The sequence below is a fragment of the Cupressus sempervirens genome, chromosome 10 (assembly GCF_028749045.1).
Source record: "Cupressus sempervirens isolate cs-2001-9-10 chromosome 10, ASM2874904v1, whole genome shotgun sequence".
Lineage (NCBI taxonomy): Eukaryota > Viridiplantae > Streptophyta > Pinopsida > Cupressales > Cupressaceae > Cupressus > Cupressus sempervirens.
Genome location: NC_143127.1, coordinates 360902961 through 360920289, shown reverse-complemented (window position 1 = coordinate 360920289; position 17329 = coordinate 360902961). Strand labels below are relative to the sequence as shown.

The following is a 17329-nucleotide window of genomic DNA, read 5'->3' as shown; positions in this document are numbered from 1 at the left end:
TATGATAAATATTGGTTAGCTAAATATAATTTCTCCAATAATATACTATATTTGGGTGACTCAAAGTTAATCATGTAACAAATATTGTGGTGAATATTTGAGTTTAAATCTTTCAATAAAATAAATTATTGAACGATTTTAAATATTCTAGAACTAAATTTTATAAAATTGTGACGATTTAGGTTGTATCAAATATTAAATTATTCGCCAAATTACTAGTCAAAAAATTCTAAAATTAGTCAATTTGCGAATATTAGCCACTAAATTATACCTTGCACACACCCCCGTGAATATTAGACGATCAACAAGGCTCAGTAGACCTCCAGAAAGATTTTCTCCCTCCTTGTACTCTATTTTACTAACAGATGCTAGTGAACCTGAATGTTATGATGAAATTGTGTAGGTAGATACTAAGATTCATTGAGAGTCTGCAATAAAAACCAAAATGGACTCTTCGCTAAAAAATAAGACATAGGCAACTGTCTTTATGCAAGTTGCCTATAGGTAAAAGAACTTTACAAGATAAATGGGTTTACAGGTTGAAAGAAGAGAATGGAGGTAAGAAAAGATTTAAAGCCAGGTTAGTTATAAAAGGATTTGCACATAAAAAATGCATTGATTTTGATGATATATTCTCTATTGTTGTTAAAATGACTTCTATCCGTACTGTTTTAAGTATTGTGGCTATGGAAGATTTTTGTTTGGAGAAGTTTGATGTTAAAATACCCTTTCTACATGGTGATTTGGATGAAGAGATATATATGGCACAACCACAGGGATTTGAGGTCAAGGGTAAGGAGAACTTAGTGTGCAGATTAAGAAAAGTTTATATGGCTTGAAGCAAGCACCTCGGCAATGGTATCTGAAATTTGATAGTTTTATGCATGAGCATGGATATAGTAGGTGTCATCCAGATCATTGTGTTTATTTTAAGAAGTTGGATGATGATAGCTACATTATTTTATGTTTATACGTTGATGATATGCTTGTATCTGGGTCTAACATGGATCACATTAAGGGGCTGAAATGTCATTTAGCACATGCATTTTCTATGAAGGATTTGGGGGCAGCAAAACAAATCCTTGGTATGAAGATTTGCAGAGATAGAAAGAACAGGAAACTAATATTATCTCATATTGATTATATTGTGAAAGTGTTACAATGTTCCTCTATGAAAAATGTTAAAGCTATCAGCACACCCTTACCTGGTCATTTGAAGTTAACAAAGGATATGTGTCCAAAACACAAAAAGAGGAGGAAAATATGTCTAAGGTACCTTATGCTTCAACTATAAGAAGCTTGATGTATGCTATGGTGTGTACAATGTCAAATATTGCACATGCAGTGGGAGTCATTAGCAGGTATATGAGTCATCTAGGAATTGAGCATTGGAATGCAAAACATAGCTACCAGGGACAGGTTTGCTATTTCCCACTAGTTAATGCACGCATCTGATGTCATTATCTTGTATATGTACTCTTTTTGCAAGCTAGAAAAGCCAAATGAAGATTTGTTGATCTGGTATAAAATCTGTCACTAATTTGGGCTCCAACCTGCAACAAAACCCATATAATTTGAATTAAATTACAATAGGAAAAGGTTCATCTGGAAGATGATTTTATTATTTAGTCTTATGCTATATTTTTTAATTGCTCAAAGTTTTTCACTGATGATAGGCAGATCACATGTAAGCACCATATTAGAATACACAGACATCCTACATGATATTAGAGGAGTTGTCCTTCATTTTGATTTTGAAATTATAAGGAAGACATTTCAAAGATTGCCATTTGAAGCTTCAATGTTGTGAGATCAACACAGTAAATTCTGAGATGTATTTTGCATTACGGCTAGATGTCTATCATTTATGTCCTTTTCAATTTGGTCCAAAGACAGTTCAAGGACAAGTTGTAACCTACACCTTTTAATTTGCAGGCGCTCATGCTGAATGAAAAAATACAGAGTTTGCTCAAGCTACGTTCTTCCTTGTCAAAGGCTTTGGCATATCTTAATGAGATCCCTAAGGATACACCATATGCAGAATTTGAGCACATGTAAGTTCAACCTCTAGTATTTTTTTTTTGTACATAGCACTTTTTCCTTGAACATTAGCAACTTCTGGTTTGGAAAAAGTCTTCTAATCTTAGTATTGATTCCTCCAGCGAAAATTGATTTGAAGCAAATCCAATGTATGAGTAAACAAAATTAAGTATATAAGCATTTGAAAAATAAATTCTATCTTCATTTGATTCCGAATGGCTAATTTGGGCAGATTTCAAGAAATTGGATTGGAAAAAGGCTGGGGGAACAATGCAGAACGTGTCTTGGATAGATTTATTTGCTTTTGAATTTTATTTGGGCGCCTGATCCAACAACCTTAGAAAAGTTTCTAGGCAGAATTCCAATGTTCTTTAATGTTGTGATCCTTTCACCCCATGGCTATTTTGGTCAAGCAGGTGTTCTGGGAATGCCAGATACTGGTGGACAGGTATTTTGATTTTTTAAGTATACCAAAACTCTATAAGAAAAGATGTTCCCTATTTATTGGCATTCGTAACTATGTTATCAGCACTTAGCAATTGTTTCCATTTAAGAGTTGGACTTCTACAGACAGTTCTGATTAGCATGAGATTAATGGAATACTCATCATTATAAATTATAATCCTAAGAAAAATTGAATGTTCTCATAATTTATTTTTCCTCTGTAGATGGTATATATCCTTGATCAAGTCTGTGCGTTAGAGAATGAAATGGTACTGAGAATAAAACAGCAAGGGTTGCTGCTAAAGTATTTCTCTCATGCGTGCAATCAGGTTTCCTATATTCATATTAGCTTTGACCTCCAATGTGGATATTCTTAGCTTTGTTGGAGTACTTTACAGTTTACACTTGCATATTTATGCGTGAGGTGTTTATACTGAGCATAAAATCTGTTTGAGAACTGCTTATGTTGATGTTGTATGTGGGTTATTCAAGAATTGTTCTTTATTTCTATTACCTTAAATTTGATTTTTAAAGCTGTGTTTTCACATTGCTTCTGACATTTGTTTAACTGCTTAAGGTGACTCACCTGATTCCGGAAGCACATGGAACCACATGCAACCAGCGAATTGAGAAAATTAGTGGGTTAAAACATTCATGGATACTCAGGGTACCTTTCAGAACTGATAAGGGAATTTTGCGTCCATGGGTATCTCGATTTGATGTCTGGCCTTACTTAGAAACCTTTGCTGAGGTACAATGCTTCTGAATGTTGAAATTGGCAAAATAATTATTGGCATGCTCGAGGTGTACATGAGCGTATCAGTTTCTCATAATTTCTGAAAAAGGCAATAGTCTTAAATGCTATAGTTCAATGAGCAATAGAAGGTGAAACAGACTATTTTCTGATATTAAACTCATTAAATGAAGGAAAAAGCTCATGATACACAAATATATATTTATTGTTTTTGTTGCTTCAATACACATGGACTAACTAACTTCCCCTGTGCTGATTTAGGATGCATATAATGAAATAACTTCAGAGCTACATGGTGCACCTGATCTGATTATTGTAACTACAGTGATAGAAATTTAGTGGTATCTTTGATTGCACATAAACAAGGAATTACTCAAGCATTTACTCTAGCCATTATCCGTCTGTATGTGTTTTGTGACAGAATTAGTATTTTCTTTGACTTGCCCACAAAAACTCTCAAATTTGAGATCATTTGGGTCTTGCCAGTGCAATATTGCTCATGCTTTGGACAAGACAAAATATACCCAGATTCTGACATATACCGGAAAAACTCTGAAGAGAAGCATCATTTCTCATGTCAGTTCACTGCTAATCTCATTGCAATGAACCATGCTGATTTCATTATCACAAGTACATACCAAGAGATTGCAGGAAGGTATGACAGTCTTCTTACTTTTGTTAAGATTTCTTAGTTCATTTTTTTCTTTTCATGAGATTCATTGGAGTTTTCTCTACAAGCTTATGCATCTTTTGCAATATTCATTATATTTGTGATGATAAATTATTTCTCAAATATGGTGAATGCAATATGGTCTTCAAAACATGATGTACAAGTCAAATGACAAATATAGAAACATGTAAAAAATGTTTGTATATATAGATATTTAAATTACTTTTAGTACAGGAGAAGTTCCAAGTAATGCAAAATGGGGAAGTCAAGAATTGTTTTCTCAAGATTATTAGGAATTACGGTTATTTGAGAACTTTTTCCTGCTAGATCAGGTGCTTAACATGGATGTGTCACTTTGTTGTGCAGCAAGGACACTGTTGGACAATATGAAAGCCACACCGTTTTCACAGGTCTTTGCCGTGTGGTTCATGGAATTGATGTTTTTTATCCTAAATTCAACATTGTTTCTCCTGAAGCAAACATGCATATTTATTTTCCATACACAGACAAGCAGCACCGCCTTACTTCTTTGCATGGCACCACTGAAGAACTCCTACTCAGTCCTGAACAGACAGTGGAGCATGTGTAAGTGACACTCTATATTCAGGATTTATACCGTCTTGCCATGTTTTCTCTATAAAAAGTAGTGTTGAAATGTCTGCAAGATAGTTTTCACCTTTCATGATTGTTTCTGCAGTGCTAGTTTCTGACTCTACAACCACTCTTCCTCTTTGCCTTGTAGTGGTTTATGTTTTAAATGAAAGCCCTCACTTTATGTCTCCAAAGCTTTAGTTTTTGACATCAAGGAAAATCCACCGAGCAGTTTCTCTAATATGTCCTTTTCTCTTATAGCTCCCACTTCAATATAAAAGGTTGAAAGCAATTCTAGCAGATGATGTTTAGCTTCTACATAAGTTTAACAATTTACACTGGTTTCCCAAGTATTTGTTTGCTAGGTATTATTAAAGGAATTTCAAAGTAACAGTTTCTTTTTGCTTGAAAGGAAAAATTAATTCATTTGAAACTCATGTGCCTGCAATGTTTGTTCATTACAAGAATAGATATAGTCTTCTAATTACTCTTGAGAAGAGACTCGTTAATCAAGAATTATTATTATTTTTGCTGAGAGATTGTTATCTTTGCTCTGTTCAGAGGCGTATTGAGCGACAAGAAGAAACCTATCATATTCTCTACGGCAAGACTTGATTGGGTGAAAAACATGACGGGACTAGTTGAATGGTTTGCCAAGAACAAGTGTTTGAGAGAGCTGGTCAATCTTCTTGTTGTTGTGGATGATGTTGATGCCTCAAAGTCCGACACAAGAAATAGCTGAAATTGAGAAAATGCACAGCTTTATGAAAGAGTATAACTGGAGCGGGTAGTTTCGGTGGATAATTGCTCAAAAGAAATAGAGTGCGAACTGGTGAGCTATATTGCTATATTTGTGACACAAGGGGTGCCTTTGTACAGGTTAGTGTTTGGATTTTGTTTAAACTTGAATCAAAATCAGGACCCCGACTCCCAAGATTTTAGTTTGAAATTCTAGCGCTTATTTAAATGTGCACCAAAAATTTATTTATTGTTTTGTAATGTTTTTTTTTGGTTTGTTCTATGCCCCAGCCCGCACTGTATGAAGCTTTTGGACTGACTGTTGTTGAAGCCATGACATGTGGTCTTCCAACATTTGCTACAAGCAATGGAGGCCCTGCTGAGATAATTGTTGATGGAGTTTCTGGATTTCACATCGATCCATATCATTGGGAGTCATCAAGTGAAAAGATTGCTGACTTTTTTGAGAAGTGCACGACAGATCCCAGTCACTGGGATGTGATCTCTGACGCAAGTCTAAAAGGCATCAATGAAAGGTCAGTTCAGGGCTTATGATTTTTTGCAAATAATCTTAATACCATTCTGCATCCCAACAGAATCCACAAATTAATTGTTTAGCATTCTTACTTTTCCTGGATCATCAAGAAAATGATTTGACAGACAAATATTGCAAATGTAATTTATAGTAAATGTATAGATGATCGAGATATGGGATGTAGGCTTCGAAGTTATTTCAACTTAAAAAGAATTTGTGTTAGCTATGTAAGAATAAGAAACATAGTTTTCAATTTTAGTTTGTATGATCTGCAGACATGTTAAGCTCCTCTGTTTTTGTTATAAAGTTTAAGAACTTCTCTATTTTTGTTATAGAGTTTAAGAACAGGGACAAACTGTTTAGTGGAGTGTAACCAAGTATTGGTCTAGTTGGGGTTTATGATTTGGCCTCATCAATTTGAACTTTAATGGGAAAAATCTGTGGCAAGAGAGGGTTTAACCATATTTTTTCTTCATCAATCATTATTGATTTCAACCGATTTTGTGAATACTTCTGTTGCAGTAATACATGGCAAATATATATATATATATATATATATATATATATATATATATATTTATTTATTTATATATATATATATATATATTTTTTTTTTTTTTTTTTTTTTTTTTTTTTAAATTTATTTTTAAATTACCATAAGGCATCATCTATGTGAGCAGACATGTCATGCTGTAGTATTTCAAGGTACTTAGAAACAAAAAATAATTTGCAGTATTGGAGAAAAGATGAAATAGTTTAGAAAAGATGAACTAATTTGCAGCAGCGGAGAACAGAATCAATAGGCATATCTGCGAAAAGTGATGCAGGAGCATCTTGCATGGGAAAATTATTTTTAAAAAATAAAAATTTCTGGAGGAGAGAGAAAGTGACGAAAATTAGAAGAGAAATAATAATAAAAATTAAAAGGAGAAAAAAGGAGAAAAGAAAGGAAAAGGGGATTTCTATTTTTGAGGTGCATAGGTGGCATAATAGAAAAAAATAAAAAAATAAATGGTTGTCATTCCATTTATCGAGGTGTGTGGGTAGAATTCTAGAAAGTTATGGATATCGTAAAAAGTTGTGGATATTGTAGAAGATTATGGAAGTTGTAGAAAGTTGTGGAGGAATTCTAGAAGGTTGTGGATAAGTCATGTATTGGGTGGTAAGTGCCTATTTAAGCAAGGTATATGAGCATTTCTAATCAAGCTCAAGGAGTAAAAGCTCGAGAAGGAGAAGCTTGGAAAGTAGAAGCTTTGGAAAGAAAGCTTGAAAAAGTGAAAGTTGTGGTAGGTAAAGCTTGGAAAGCTTAGAAGGCTTCAAGGTGTGAAAGAGAAGGAGGAAGTGAAGAGTGAGTTTTCCTGAGTCTGTGGACAAAGTGCCGAATGTGAGTCAGTTTACAGTAGGATTATGGTGGAGTTGTGAGTGTAGACAGAGCGCCGAATGTGAAGCAGTTTACGCTTGGATCTTGGATAAAGTTGGAGAAGAGCTAGTGACTGCGGTTTGGAAACAAGGAGCTTGCTTGGTGGCTTGCGAGCACAAGTTGAGATCTTGGAGGTTTCCACCAGAGTGTGGATTTGGATTAGCTTGGGTTTGGATTGGATTTTGAGAGATCTTGCAGAAATGTTAATGTAATTATTATTGTATTTTCAAGTTTAATAAAATTTCTTAGGAAATATTTTATCTCTCTTTGTCTTCATATTGTTGCATTCTTGGTTATGAATTGGTAAGGGTGGTGTGGCCCATCGTTAGTGGTATTAGAGTGTACTTCATCAGTGGTATCAGAGCGTACCTTCATCAGTGGTATCAGAGCAGGAGTTCCTGAGTGTACAAGCAGAACACTGAAGTGTGAGGCAGTTTGTACCAGGACCTTAGTTGGGTGAAGTTTATCAGAGCAGGAGTTCCTGAGTATACAAGCTGATCGCCGAAGTGTGAGGCAATTTGTACCAGGACCTTGGTTGGGTGAAGTTTATTAGAGTGGGAGTTCCTAAGCATGTAGACAAATCGTCGAAGCTGAAGCAGTTTGCACTAGGACCTTGGGAGGACACGCAAATTGATTGATGGATGCGGAGATGGAAGACTAAACTTGTTGAGGCATGATAATTGTAATGTCCCCATTTTAGCAGTTGACCAAGTGTGTGCGCGTTAGCCTTGTTCTACATGGTCCCGAGGGCTAACGAAGGGTTTAATGGGATCTTGGAGTGTTTTGGCCTAGTCATTTCCAGTTTGGGCCAAAACGAAGTTGATTTACTTAGTTTCAGGCATACTTACTATTTTTAGTAAGTCAGCAGGACACAGTGCAGATCAATTTTGGTGATTGGATTCGATACTCCTCGGTGAGAGCTTTCCGATGAGCTATCACTCGCATTATTCGGAGTCCAATTGCTAATACATTTTAATGCCTGAAGTTTTATTAAAGTAACGTCTAATTTAATTGTAAAATATTAAAGTGTTACTTTAATATTTATTTTATGGTGATGTGTACCCAAGGGAGACATAAGGGGTATTTTAATATATGTTTTATATTACACATCTTTTATCCCACATTGCCCATAAGAGTTGAGGGGACCCGTGGGAATAGAATAAAAGGAAGCATTTGTGGCTTCATTAGACAGGTTGAATATGAGAATAGATTGGTGTGTGAGTTGCAGCTCCGTTCTTGGCATTTGAGGACGTTTATCCTCTCTTGTAACATTCTAGACGTCATTCCCTTGGGGTTTGGCCTTTGGAATTCTTTGTTATCGGCTTCATTATCAGGCAGTTTAGTTGCATTTCCGGCTACAGGCAGATTTGGTATTTTGCTCATATCTTCTTCACTACTTGTCCGACGCTTATGCCGCTTTGAGGGAATGGTATTACGAAGGTAGTGGACTGATTGAAGGACGAAGTATTGTAGCAGCAAGTTCGTAAGCATGGGCTGGAGTATTATGACAATATTGCTGAAGTAATTAGTGAGTTGATAAATCTGCCATGTATTTGGTTTTATGAATTCTGAAAATAACATTTTATTCGCAGCAGTTCATTTCCACTTTGCATATTATTGTAGTTCCTTTCTTGTTTATGTTGTATGATACCAATTCCATGCATGAAACACAACAAACAAATAAACGTTTGATTTCCGGAGTTATAAGGGGTTTTAAGAAGTTGAATGCAAACTGTTTGACATAATTCCTTTCAGCAATTTGGGTTAGTTTTTTGGGACATCCAGGGGTGCCCATTACAGTGGTATCAGAGCTATAAGTCCTGCCATCCTGTGGAGGTCTTATAGGGAATTTGGAACAGCCGGATAGAGGGAAAAGTAAGTAAAAAAAACACAGGCTAAGCATTTATGTTTGAGCATGCGACAGGGGTCTTATAATTTCCGCGATACCAGAGCAAGACAAAATAGGATTTCAGACTTGCAAAGCAAACAGTCTAGTACATCCGTGCAGGGGGACATTGAATCCAACCATACAGACACAGAGGAGATATTCTGTGATCAGGACAATAATATGGGTGATCGAGATGACAGGAATACAAGATTAGGCAGAGGCAGAAATGCTGGTCCAGATCAGGGGGAGGTACTGTTCCGACAGTTACTGGATACATTAGAGCAGGGGCAGCGTATGCAGCAGGAGCAGAATAGGCGAATGGACATGATGTTGCAGCTCATGGCTAGACAGATGGGTGTCAATATTAATCCAGGTGATGCCAACAACAGAAACAATAACAACGAGGGAAACAATAACAACGGGAGAAACAATAACCATGAAGGCCAAGGCAACAACAATGGTCCTCAGAATAACATTAATGGTAATAATGGACACGGCAACAATGGGAATGAGGCTGATAACTTTAGACACGTTGCACGCCCAGCACGGACTGTGAGCTCGAGACCTCTTCTACCCACTTTTCCACCCAGAGATCCGGTTCATCCAGTAAACGAACCGCAGATTACCGAGTTACAGGATCAGTTCAGGAGGGACTGGGAGGCTAGTGGACCAGAGTTTCAGGCGGATATTTCTCTTAGAGATTATATGGACTTGAGGATGAGACACATGCCTAAAGCAGGAGGGAGGAATCAAAACTTTGAGCTGAGGAAGAAAGTTGGAAAACTTTCTTTACCTTATTATGATGCTTCAGGGAAGATGACTGCACGAGCTTGGGTGCAGAAGGTAGATACATACTTGCAGCTTAATCCTATGCCTGAGGAGGAGGCTATCAAGTATGCGGCTATGCACTTGGATGGCGTTGCACATGAATGGTGGCATCATGGCATGGTGACTTTGGGGCATAATCAGATTACATCCTATGAGGAATTCACCGAAACATTGATTGGGAGATTTGACACTAAGGATCCCGAGTTACATTTCAAGGAGCTAGCACAGTTAAAACAGTCAGGTTCTGTGGATGCTTACATTGCCGAGTTTCAGCGCTTGTCTGTACTTGTTACTGATATCTCTCCTAGGAGATTGGTGGTGTTATTTTGTGATGGTCTTGCTGATCCATTACGAGGTTGGGTGAAGGGACATGATCCACTCACGTTAGCTGAAGCAACTAAAAAGGCACGAGATTTAGCCCCTTCGGTATACAAAGGAAAAAACCATTCAACAGATTCTTCCTACCGCAAGGACAAAGACAAAAAATCATTTCAGAAAGAGTATAGCAAACCCAAAGAAGGATCAAAAGGACTGGACAATGAAACCTTGAATGAACTTCGAAAGAAGAAGCTGTGCTTCCATTGTAGAGAGCCTTGGGACTTATCTCATAAATGTTCTCTCAAGGCTAAGGCAAATCAAATGGAGTATTTTTCAGCAGAAGAGTCAGAGTCAGAAGGGGAGGATCAGCACTCCGATTCAGATGAGGGTAACACTATAGAGGAGAGCAACATTCCTAAGGATGATAGATCGTTGGCACGCTTGACAGGGGCCCAAAAGGCAATCACATTTAAGGTCAGGGGTACTATCCAGGGTCAGAAAGTGATATCTCTTATTGACACTGGGGCTACACATAACTTCATAGATGCACAGTTGGTAGCCAGGAGAGGGTTACAGACAGAGGAGCATGATGGGTTTAGAGTCATGGTGGCTAACAGTGATAAGTTATTATGCACTCGGAAGATATCTAATCTTCGCATCAGGTTTGGAGATGGCTACGAGTTGGAAGATGAGTTCTATGTTGTGGACATGGGAGATTATGATGTCATCCTCGGCATGACATGGATGGCTTCACTAGTTGAGTTCACACTCAATCTAGCGAAATTGGAGATGAGATTCCAGCATGAGGGGAGAACTGTGGTACTTAGAGGGCTTTCAGATGGAGGTTGCAGAATAGTGTCCTTGAGGAGAATGCAGAGACTTTTTCGTCATGATGACATAGAGTGGGCGGCAGAGTGCCACATTATGCCAACTTCACCAGAGCCACAAGAAAAGAGTCATCCACTAGATGTCCAGAAGATACTTGATAGACACGCTAAAGTATTTAGCGATATTCCTCATGGGGTTCCTCCTGACAGAGGGATGGAACATGTTATTGAGCTCGAGGAGGGAGCCAAACCAGTTATGATTACTCCCTATCGTCATCCTAAGAAACACAAGGATGAGATAGAGAAGGCGATTAAGGATTTGTTGGAGATGGGGCATATCAGGCCCAGTAAGAGCCCTTTTGCTTCAACAGTAGTATTGGTAAAGAAGAAGGATGGGACAATGCGCATGTGCATCGATTACAGGGCATTGAATAAGAAAACAATTAAAAACAGGTATCCCATTCCTAGGATTGATGAGCTGATTGATGAGTCGCATGGGGCATGCTTCTTCACCAAAATTGATTTGCGATCCGGATACCATCAGATCAGGATGAGAGAAAAGGACATTGAGAAAACAGCCTTCCGATGTCACTATGGCCACTTTGAGTTCATGGTTATGCCATTTGGTCTAACCAATGCACCTGCTACATTTCAAAGTTGTATGAACCAGGTATTCAGGAAGCAGCTGAGGAGATTTGTCTTGATCTTCTTTGATGACATCTTGGTCTTCAGTAAGACCTGGGAGGAGCACTTACATCATCTGGAGGAGGTGTTATCTATTCTGGAGAGAGAGTCATTGTATGCCAAGGAATCTAAATGTGAGTTTGGCATGACTGAGCTCCTTTACCTGGGGCATATCATTAGTGCAGATGGCGTTCGGGTTGATCTCGAAAAGATTAGAGCTATTGTAGAGTGGCCTACTCCCACAAACTTTACACAGCTTAAGGGATTCTTTGGTTTATGTGGTTTTTATAGAAGGTTTGTTAAGGGATTCTCACAGATTGCTACACCCTTGACAGATCTTACCAGGAAAGGAGCCTTCGTGTGGACAGGGGCAGCACAGAGGTGTTTTGAGCATTTCAAGCAGGTAATGTCTTCATGTCCAGTTCTAGCTCTACCGGATTTCACAAAGCCTTTTGAGCTTCATTGTGATGCATCAGGTGATGGGATTGGAGCAGTATTGATGCAGGAGAAGCATCCCATTGCATTCGAGAGTAGGAAGCTCCGAGGAGTTGAGAAAAGTTATTCTGTCTATGATCGGGAGATGTTGGCCATAATGCATGCATTGGCCAAATTTCGATCATATTTGGTAGGTGGACGTTTTGTGATCAAGACTGATCACAACAGTATTAAATACTTCATGAGCCAGCGTGATCTTAATGACCGGCAACAAAAATGGGTGACTAAATTGCAGGCTTATGACTTTGACATAGAGTTTGTCAAAGGTAAGAAAAATGTGGTGGCTGATGCCTTATCTCGGAGACCTCACTTATGTGCTCTGGCAGAGATTTCAGGAGATTGGAGAGATCGGATTATAGCAGAGTATGTCGGAGATGCTTGGGCTTCTGGATTGATTTCAGGTACCATACAGGATGATCGCTATGAGGTGATAGATGGATTGATCAGAGTTCAGGATAGGGTTTATTTGATTCCGTCATCACATTTGAGAGAGGCGATATTGAAGGCATTTCATGATGCACCCACAGCAGGACATCCGGGGGTCTTCAAGACCTACAGGCAGATCCGAGAGCGGTTTTCATGGAAAGGGCTCAAGGATGATGTTCAGAGGTATGTCAGGGAGTGTATGGTTTGTCAACAGAATAAGGGAGAACACACATTTCCTGCAGGTTTATTACAACCCTTGCCCATTCCTGATAGGAAATGGGAAAGTATTTCGATGGACTTCATCACTGGTTTACCACGAGTGCAGGGAAGGGATTGCATCTATGTGGTGGTGGACCGCTTGACGAAGTTTGCTCACTTCTTTGCTATTCCGTCCACTTACACAGCAGCACAGGTGGCAGATCTTTTCTTTAAAGAGATATTCAGGTTACATGGGCTGCCCAAATTCATTGTCAGCGACCGGGATAGTAAGTTTATGAGTGTTTTTTGGCAAGAGTTGTTTAGGTTGTGTGGTACAGATCTTACACCTAGCACTAGTTATCATCCGCAAACAGATGGGCAAACAGAGATTGTGAATAAATGGGCGGAAGGATATTTGAGGAACTATGTAACTACACAACAAAAGGCTTGGATCAGATGGTTGCATATGGGAGAGTATAGTTATAACACCACTTATCATATGTCCATCAAGATGACTCCTTTCATGGCACTCTATGGTTATGAAGCACCTAGCTTCATGGATTTAGTTTTGGGGGACAGTAGAGTGCCCAAAGCCAAAAACTTATTACAGGATAGTCAGGACATCCTGAAAGTGCTCAAAGAGAATATACAACAGGCCCAGAATCAACAGAAATTGTATGCTGATCAGCACCGAATAGAGCGTAGCTTCGAGGTAGGGGATATGGTTTACTTGAGGCTACAACCATATAGACAGTCATCGCTCAAGAAGAGCGGAGCTGAAAAGTTGAAACCTAGATTTTATGGTCCCTACAGGGTGATTCGCAAAGTGGGCAAAGTCGCCTATGAGCTTGAGCTTCCAGAGGGCAATCGAGTGCACAATGTGTTTCATGTGTCTAGGCTTAAGAAAGCCATTGGTCAGAGTGTAGTGCCTTCTGCAGATTTACCCCCTTTGGATGAAGAGGGGAAGCTTGTGTTAGTACCTGAGGCTATTGTGGATACCAGAGAGAGGAAGCTTAGAAACAGGATAGTGAAGGAGTATTTGGTCAAATGGAAAGACCTGCCGGAGGAAGATTCTACATGGGAGAGTGAGCAGGTTATTCAGCAGGTTGGACTGAGATTGCTTGAGGACAAGCAATTTCAAGGGGGGCGGACTGTAATGTCCCCATTTTAGCAGTTGACCAAGTGTGTGCGCGTTAGCCTTGTTCTACATGGTCCCGAGGGCTAACGAAGGGTTTAATGGGATCTTGGAGTGTTTTGGCCTAGTCATTTCCAGTTTGGGCCAAAACGAAGTTGATTTACTTAGTTTCAGGCATACTTACTATTTTTAGTAAGTCAGCAAGACACAGTGCAGATCAATTTTGGTGATTGGATTCGATACTCCTCGGTGAGAGCTTTCCGATGAGCTATCACTCGCATTATTCGGAGTCCAATTGCTAATACATTTTAATGCCTGAAGTTTTATTAAAGTAACATCTAATTTAATTGTAAAATATTAAAGTGTTACTTTAATATTTATTTTATGGTGATGTGTACCCAAGGGAGACATAAGGGGTATTTTAATATATGTTTTATATTACACATCTTTTATCCCACATTGCCCATAAGAGTTGAGGGGACCCGTGGGAATAGAATAAAAGGAAGCATTTGTGGCTTCATTAGACAGGTTGAATATGAGAATAGATTGGTGTGTGAGTTGCAGCTCCGTTCTTGGCATTTGAGGACGTTTATCCTCTCTTGTAACATTCTAGACGTCATTCCCTTGGGGTTTGGCCTTTGGAATTCTTTGTTATCGGCTTCATTATCAGGCAGTTTAGTTGCATTTCCGGCTACAGGCAGATTTGGTATTTTGCTCATATCTTCTTCACTACTTGTCCGACGCTTATGCCGCTTTGAGGGAATGGTATTACGAAGGTAGTGGACTGATTGAAGGACGAAGTATTGTAGCAGCAAGTTCGTAAGCATGGGCTGGAGTATTATGACAATATTGCTGAAGTAATTAGTGAGTTGATAAATCTGCCATGTATTTGGTTTTATGAATTCTGAAAATAACATTTTATTCGCAGCAGTTCATTTCCACTTTGCATATTATTGTAGTTCCTTTCTTGTTTATGTTGTATGATACCAATTCCATGCATGAAACACAACAAACAAATAAACGTTTGATTTCCGGAGTTATAAGGGGTTTTAAGAAGTTGAATGCAAACTGTTTGACATAATTCCTTTCAGCAATTTGGGTTAGTTTTTTGGGACATCCAGGGGTGCCCATTACAATAATAAAGAGCTGGTGGATTGCAAATCCGTTGTCCTAGACTTGTAATGTGGTTCCTAATTGTTCGTGCGAGGTGGCAGGTTGTGATCTGACTTGCAAACAATTTGGTTGTCACAAAGAACGTGGGAAGGATTTGTTGCAGAGGGTTTACGAAGATCTTGGGAGATGGCTCCAAGAGTATTGGACCCTAAGATGATTGCGAAAATCCATGATATAGTGGAGAGGAATTTTTCTAAGATGTTTTCTCGGTTGGATGCTAGATTGGCTGATCAAGCTAAGAAGGTCAAGGTGGAAAAGGATGGTTTTGCTGATCAGTTTGTGGAGCCTGATGCAGAACCTATAGAGCAAATAGAGGTCATTGCTAAGGATATTCCTAACCTTGTTGATGTTGGGATGGAGATTGGTTTTCATGATCAGTTGGTTGAGTCTAACATGGAGACTGCAGAGCATTTGGTTGTGGATGATCTAGTTGATGTTGGTGATGACTTGTATGTTGCAGAGCACTTGGTCATGGATGATCCAGTTGTTGTTGGAGGTGAGTTATGTATTGCAAAGCATCTTGTTGTGAGCAATGAAATTGCTGGTTTGGCATATATTGATGGAAATCTACATGTTGGTGCTTATGTGGAGTTTGTTGTTGCTGATGTGGGGTTTGTTTCTACTGGTGTGGATTCACTAGTTGTTGATGTGAGTGAAGTTTTGTTGATGAAGCATTATGTTCAGTTTGTTCTTGGGAGTGAGCATGCTAATTTGATAGTTGAGATTCTGGTGTTTGATAGAGTAATGCAGATGTGGAAGATTTGCATGGTGGTTTTGCTGTCCCTGTTGAGGTGGAAACTTTTGGTGAAAATGAAGATGGTTGTAGACCTTTCTTTTTGGTGTCAAAATGTGGAACACACTTTTCTATGTATCGCGAGAGTCTGATGCAGGAGATCTTGCATGGAAAAAAAAGAAAATTTAAAAAATCTGGAGAGAGAAAGTAACGAAAATTAGAGGAGAAATAATTAAAAAAAATAAAAAAGAAAAAAAGGAGAAAAGAAAGGAAAATGGGATATCTATTTTCGAGGTGCATAGGTGGCATAATAAAAAAAATTAAAAAATAAATGGTTGTCATTCCATTTATCGAGGTGTGTGGGTAAAATTCTAAAAAGTTATGGATATTGTAAAAAATTGTGGATATTGTAGAAGGTTATGGAAGTTGTAGAAGGTTGTGGAGGAATTCTAAAAGGTTGTGGATAAGTCATGTATTTGGTGGTAAATGCCTATTTAAGCAAGGCATATGTGCATTTTTAATCAAGCTCGAGGAGTAAAAGCTCGAGAAGAAGCTCAAGGAGTAGCTTGGGAAGTAGAAGCTTTAAAAAGAAAGCTTGGAAAGGTGAAAGTTGTGGTAGGTGAAGCTTGGAAAGCTTGGAAGGCTTCAAGGTATGAAAGAGGAGGAGGAAGTAAAGAGTGAATTTTCCTGAGTCTGTGGACAGAGTGCCGAATGTGAAGCAATTTACAGCAAGATTATGGTGAAGTTGTGAGTGTAGACAGAGCGCCGAATGTGAGGCAGTTTACGCTTGGATCTTGGATAAAGTTGGAGAAGAGCTAGTGACTGCGGTTTGGAAACAAGGAGATTGTTTGGTGGCTTGCGAGCACAAGTTGAGATCTTGGAAATTTCCACCAGAGTGTGGATCTGGACTAGTTTGGGTTTGAATTGGATCTTGAGAGATCTTGCAAAAATGCTAATGTAATTACTATTGGATTTTCAAGTTTAATAAAATTTCTTAGGAAGCATTTTATCTCTCTTTGTCTTCATATTGTTGCATTCTTGGTTATGAGTTGGTAAGGGTGGTGTGGCCCTTCGTTAGTGGTATCAGAGTGTACTTCATCAAAAAGACTCTGAGCAACAGCTGTATAAAACTCTGACCATGTTGTTAACATTGACAAGGTCATATTACAAGTTGGTGTCCAACCCGAGTGAGAAAGATTACGCACACCAATGGAATTTAGGCTGGGCAATACAATAGTACTTTGTTTCTGCAATGCGAATTGCCTCAATGGTAATCATTTTGTCTGCACAAATTCTCACCATTAGATTCAAGTTTCCGCTGCTCGCATTCACACGAGGAAACGCCTTTGGCTTAAAAATGAAGATACACAGCAATGGCCAAATCTTTGAAAAAGTGGGGCCTATACAAGGAATTGGATTTGTTTTTTTCCTG

At 38.6% G+C, this 17329-nt stretch overlaps 1 protein-coding gene and 1 pseudogene across 1 annotated transcript; both read left to right on the top strand.

Annotated features, from left to right (window-relative positions):
• The first annotated feature begins 1941 nt into the window (after window positions 1-1941).
• LOC149534148 (sucrose synthase pseudogene) lies at window positions 1942-5792 on the top strand (annotated as a pseudogene).
• On the top strand, window positions 2405-5241 carry LOC149534149 (sucrose synthase 2-like). Its single transcript, XM_089805980.1, has 7 exons — window positions 2405-2488; window positions 2709-2813; window positions 3062-3235; window positions 3500-3553; window positions 3820-3893; window positions 4275-4493; window positions 5061-5241. Exons 1-7 carry the CDS (start codon window positions 2405-2407, stop codon window positions 5239-5241), a joined length of 891 nt encoding a protein of 296 aa, XP_089662106.1.
• Window positions 5793-17329: the final 11537 nt, after the last annotated feature.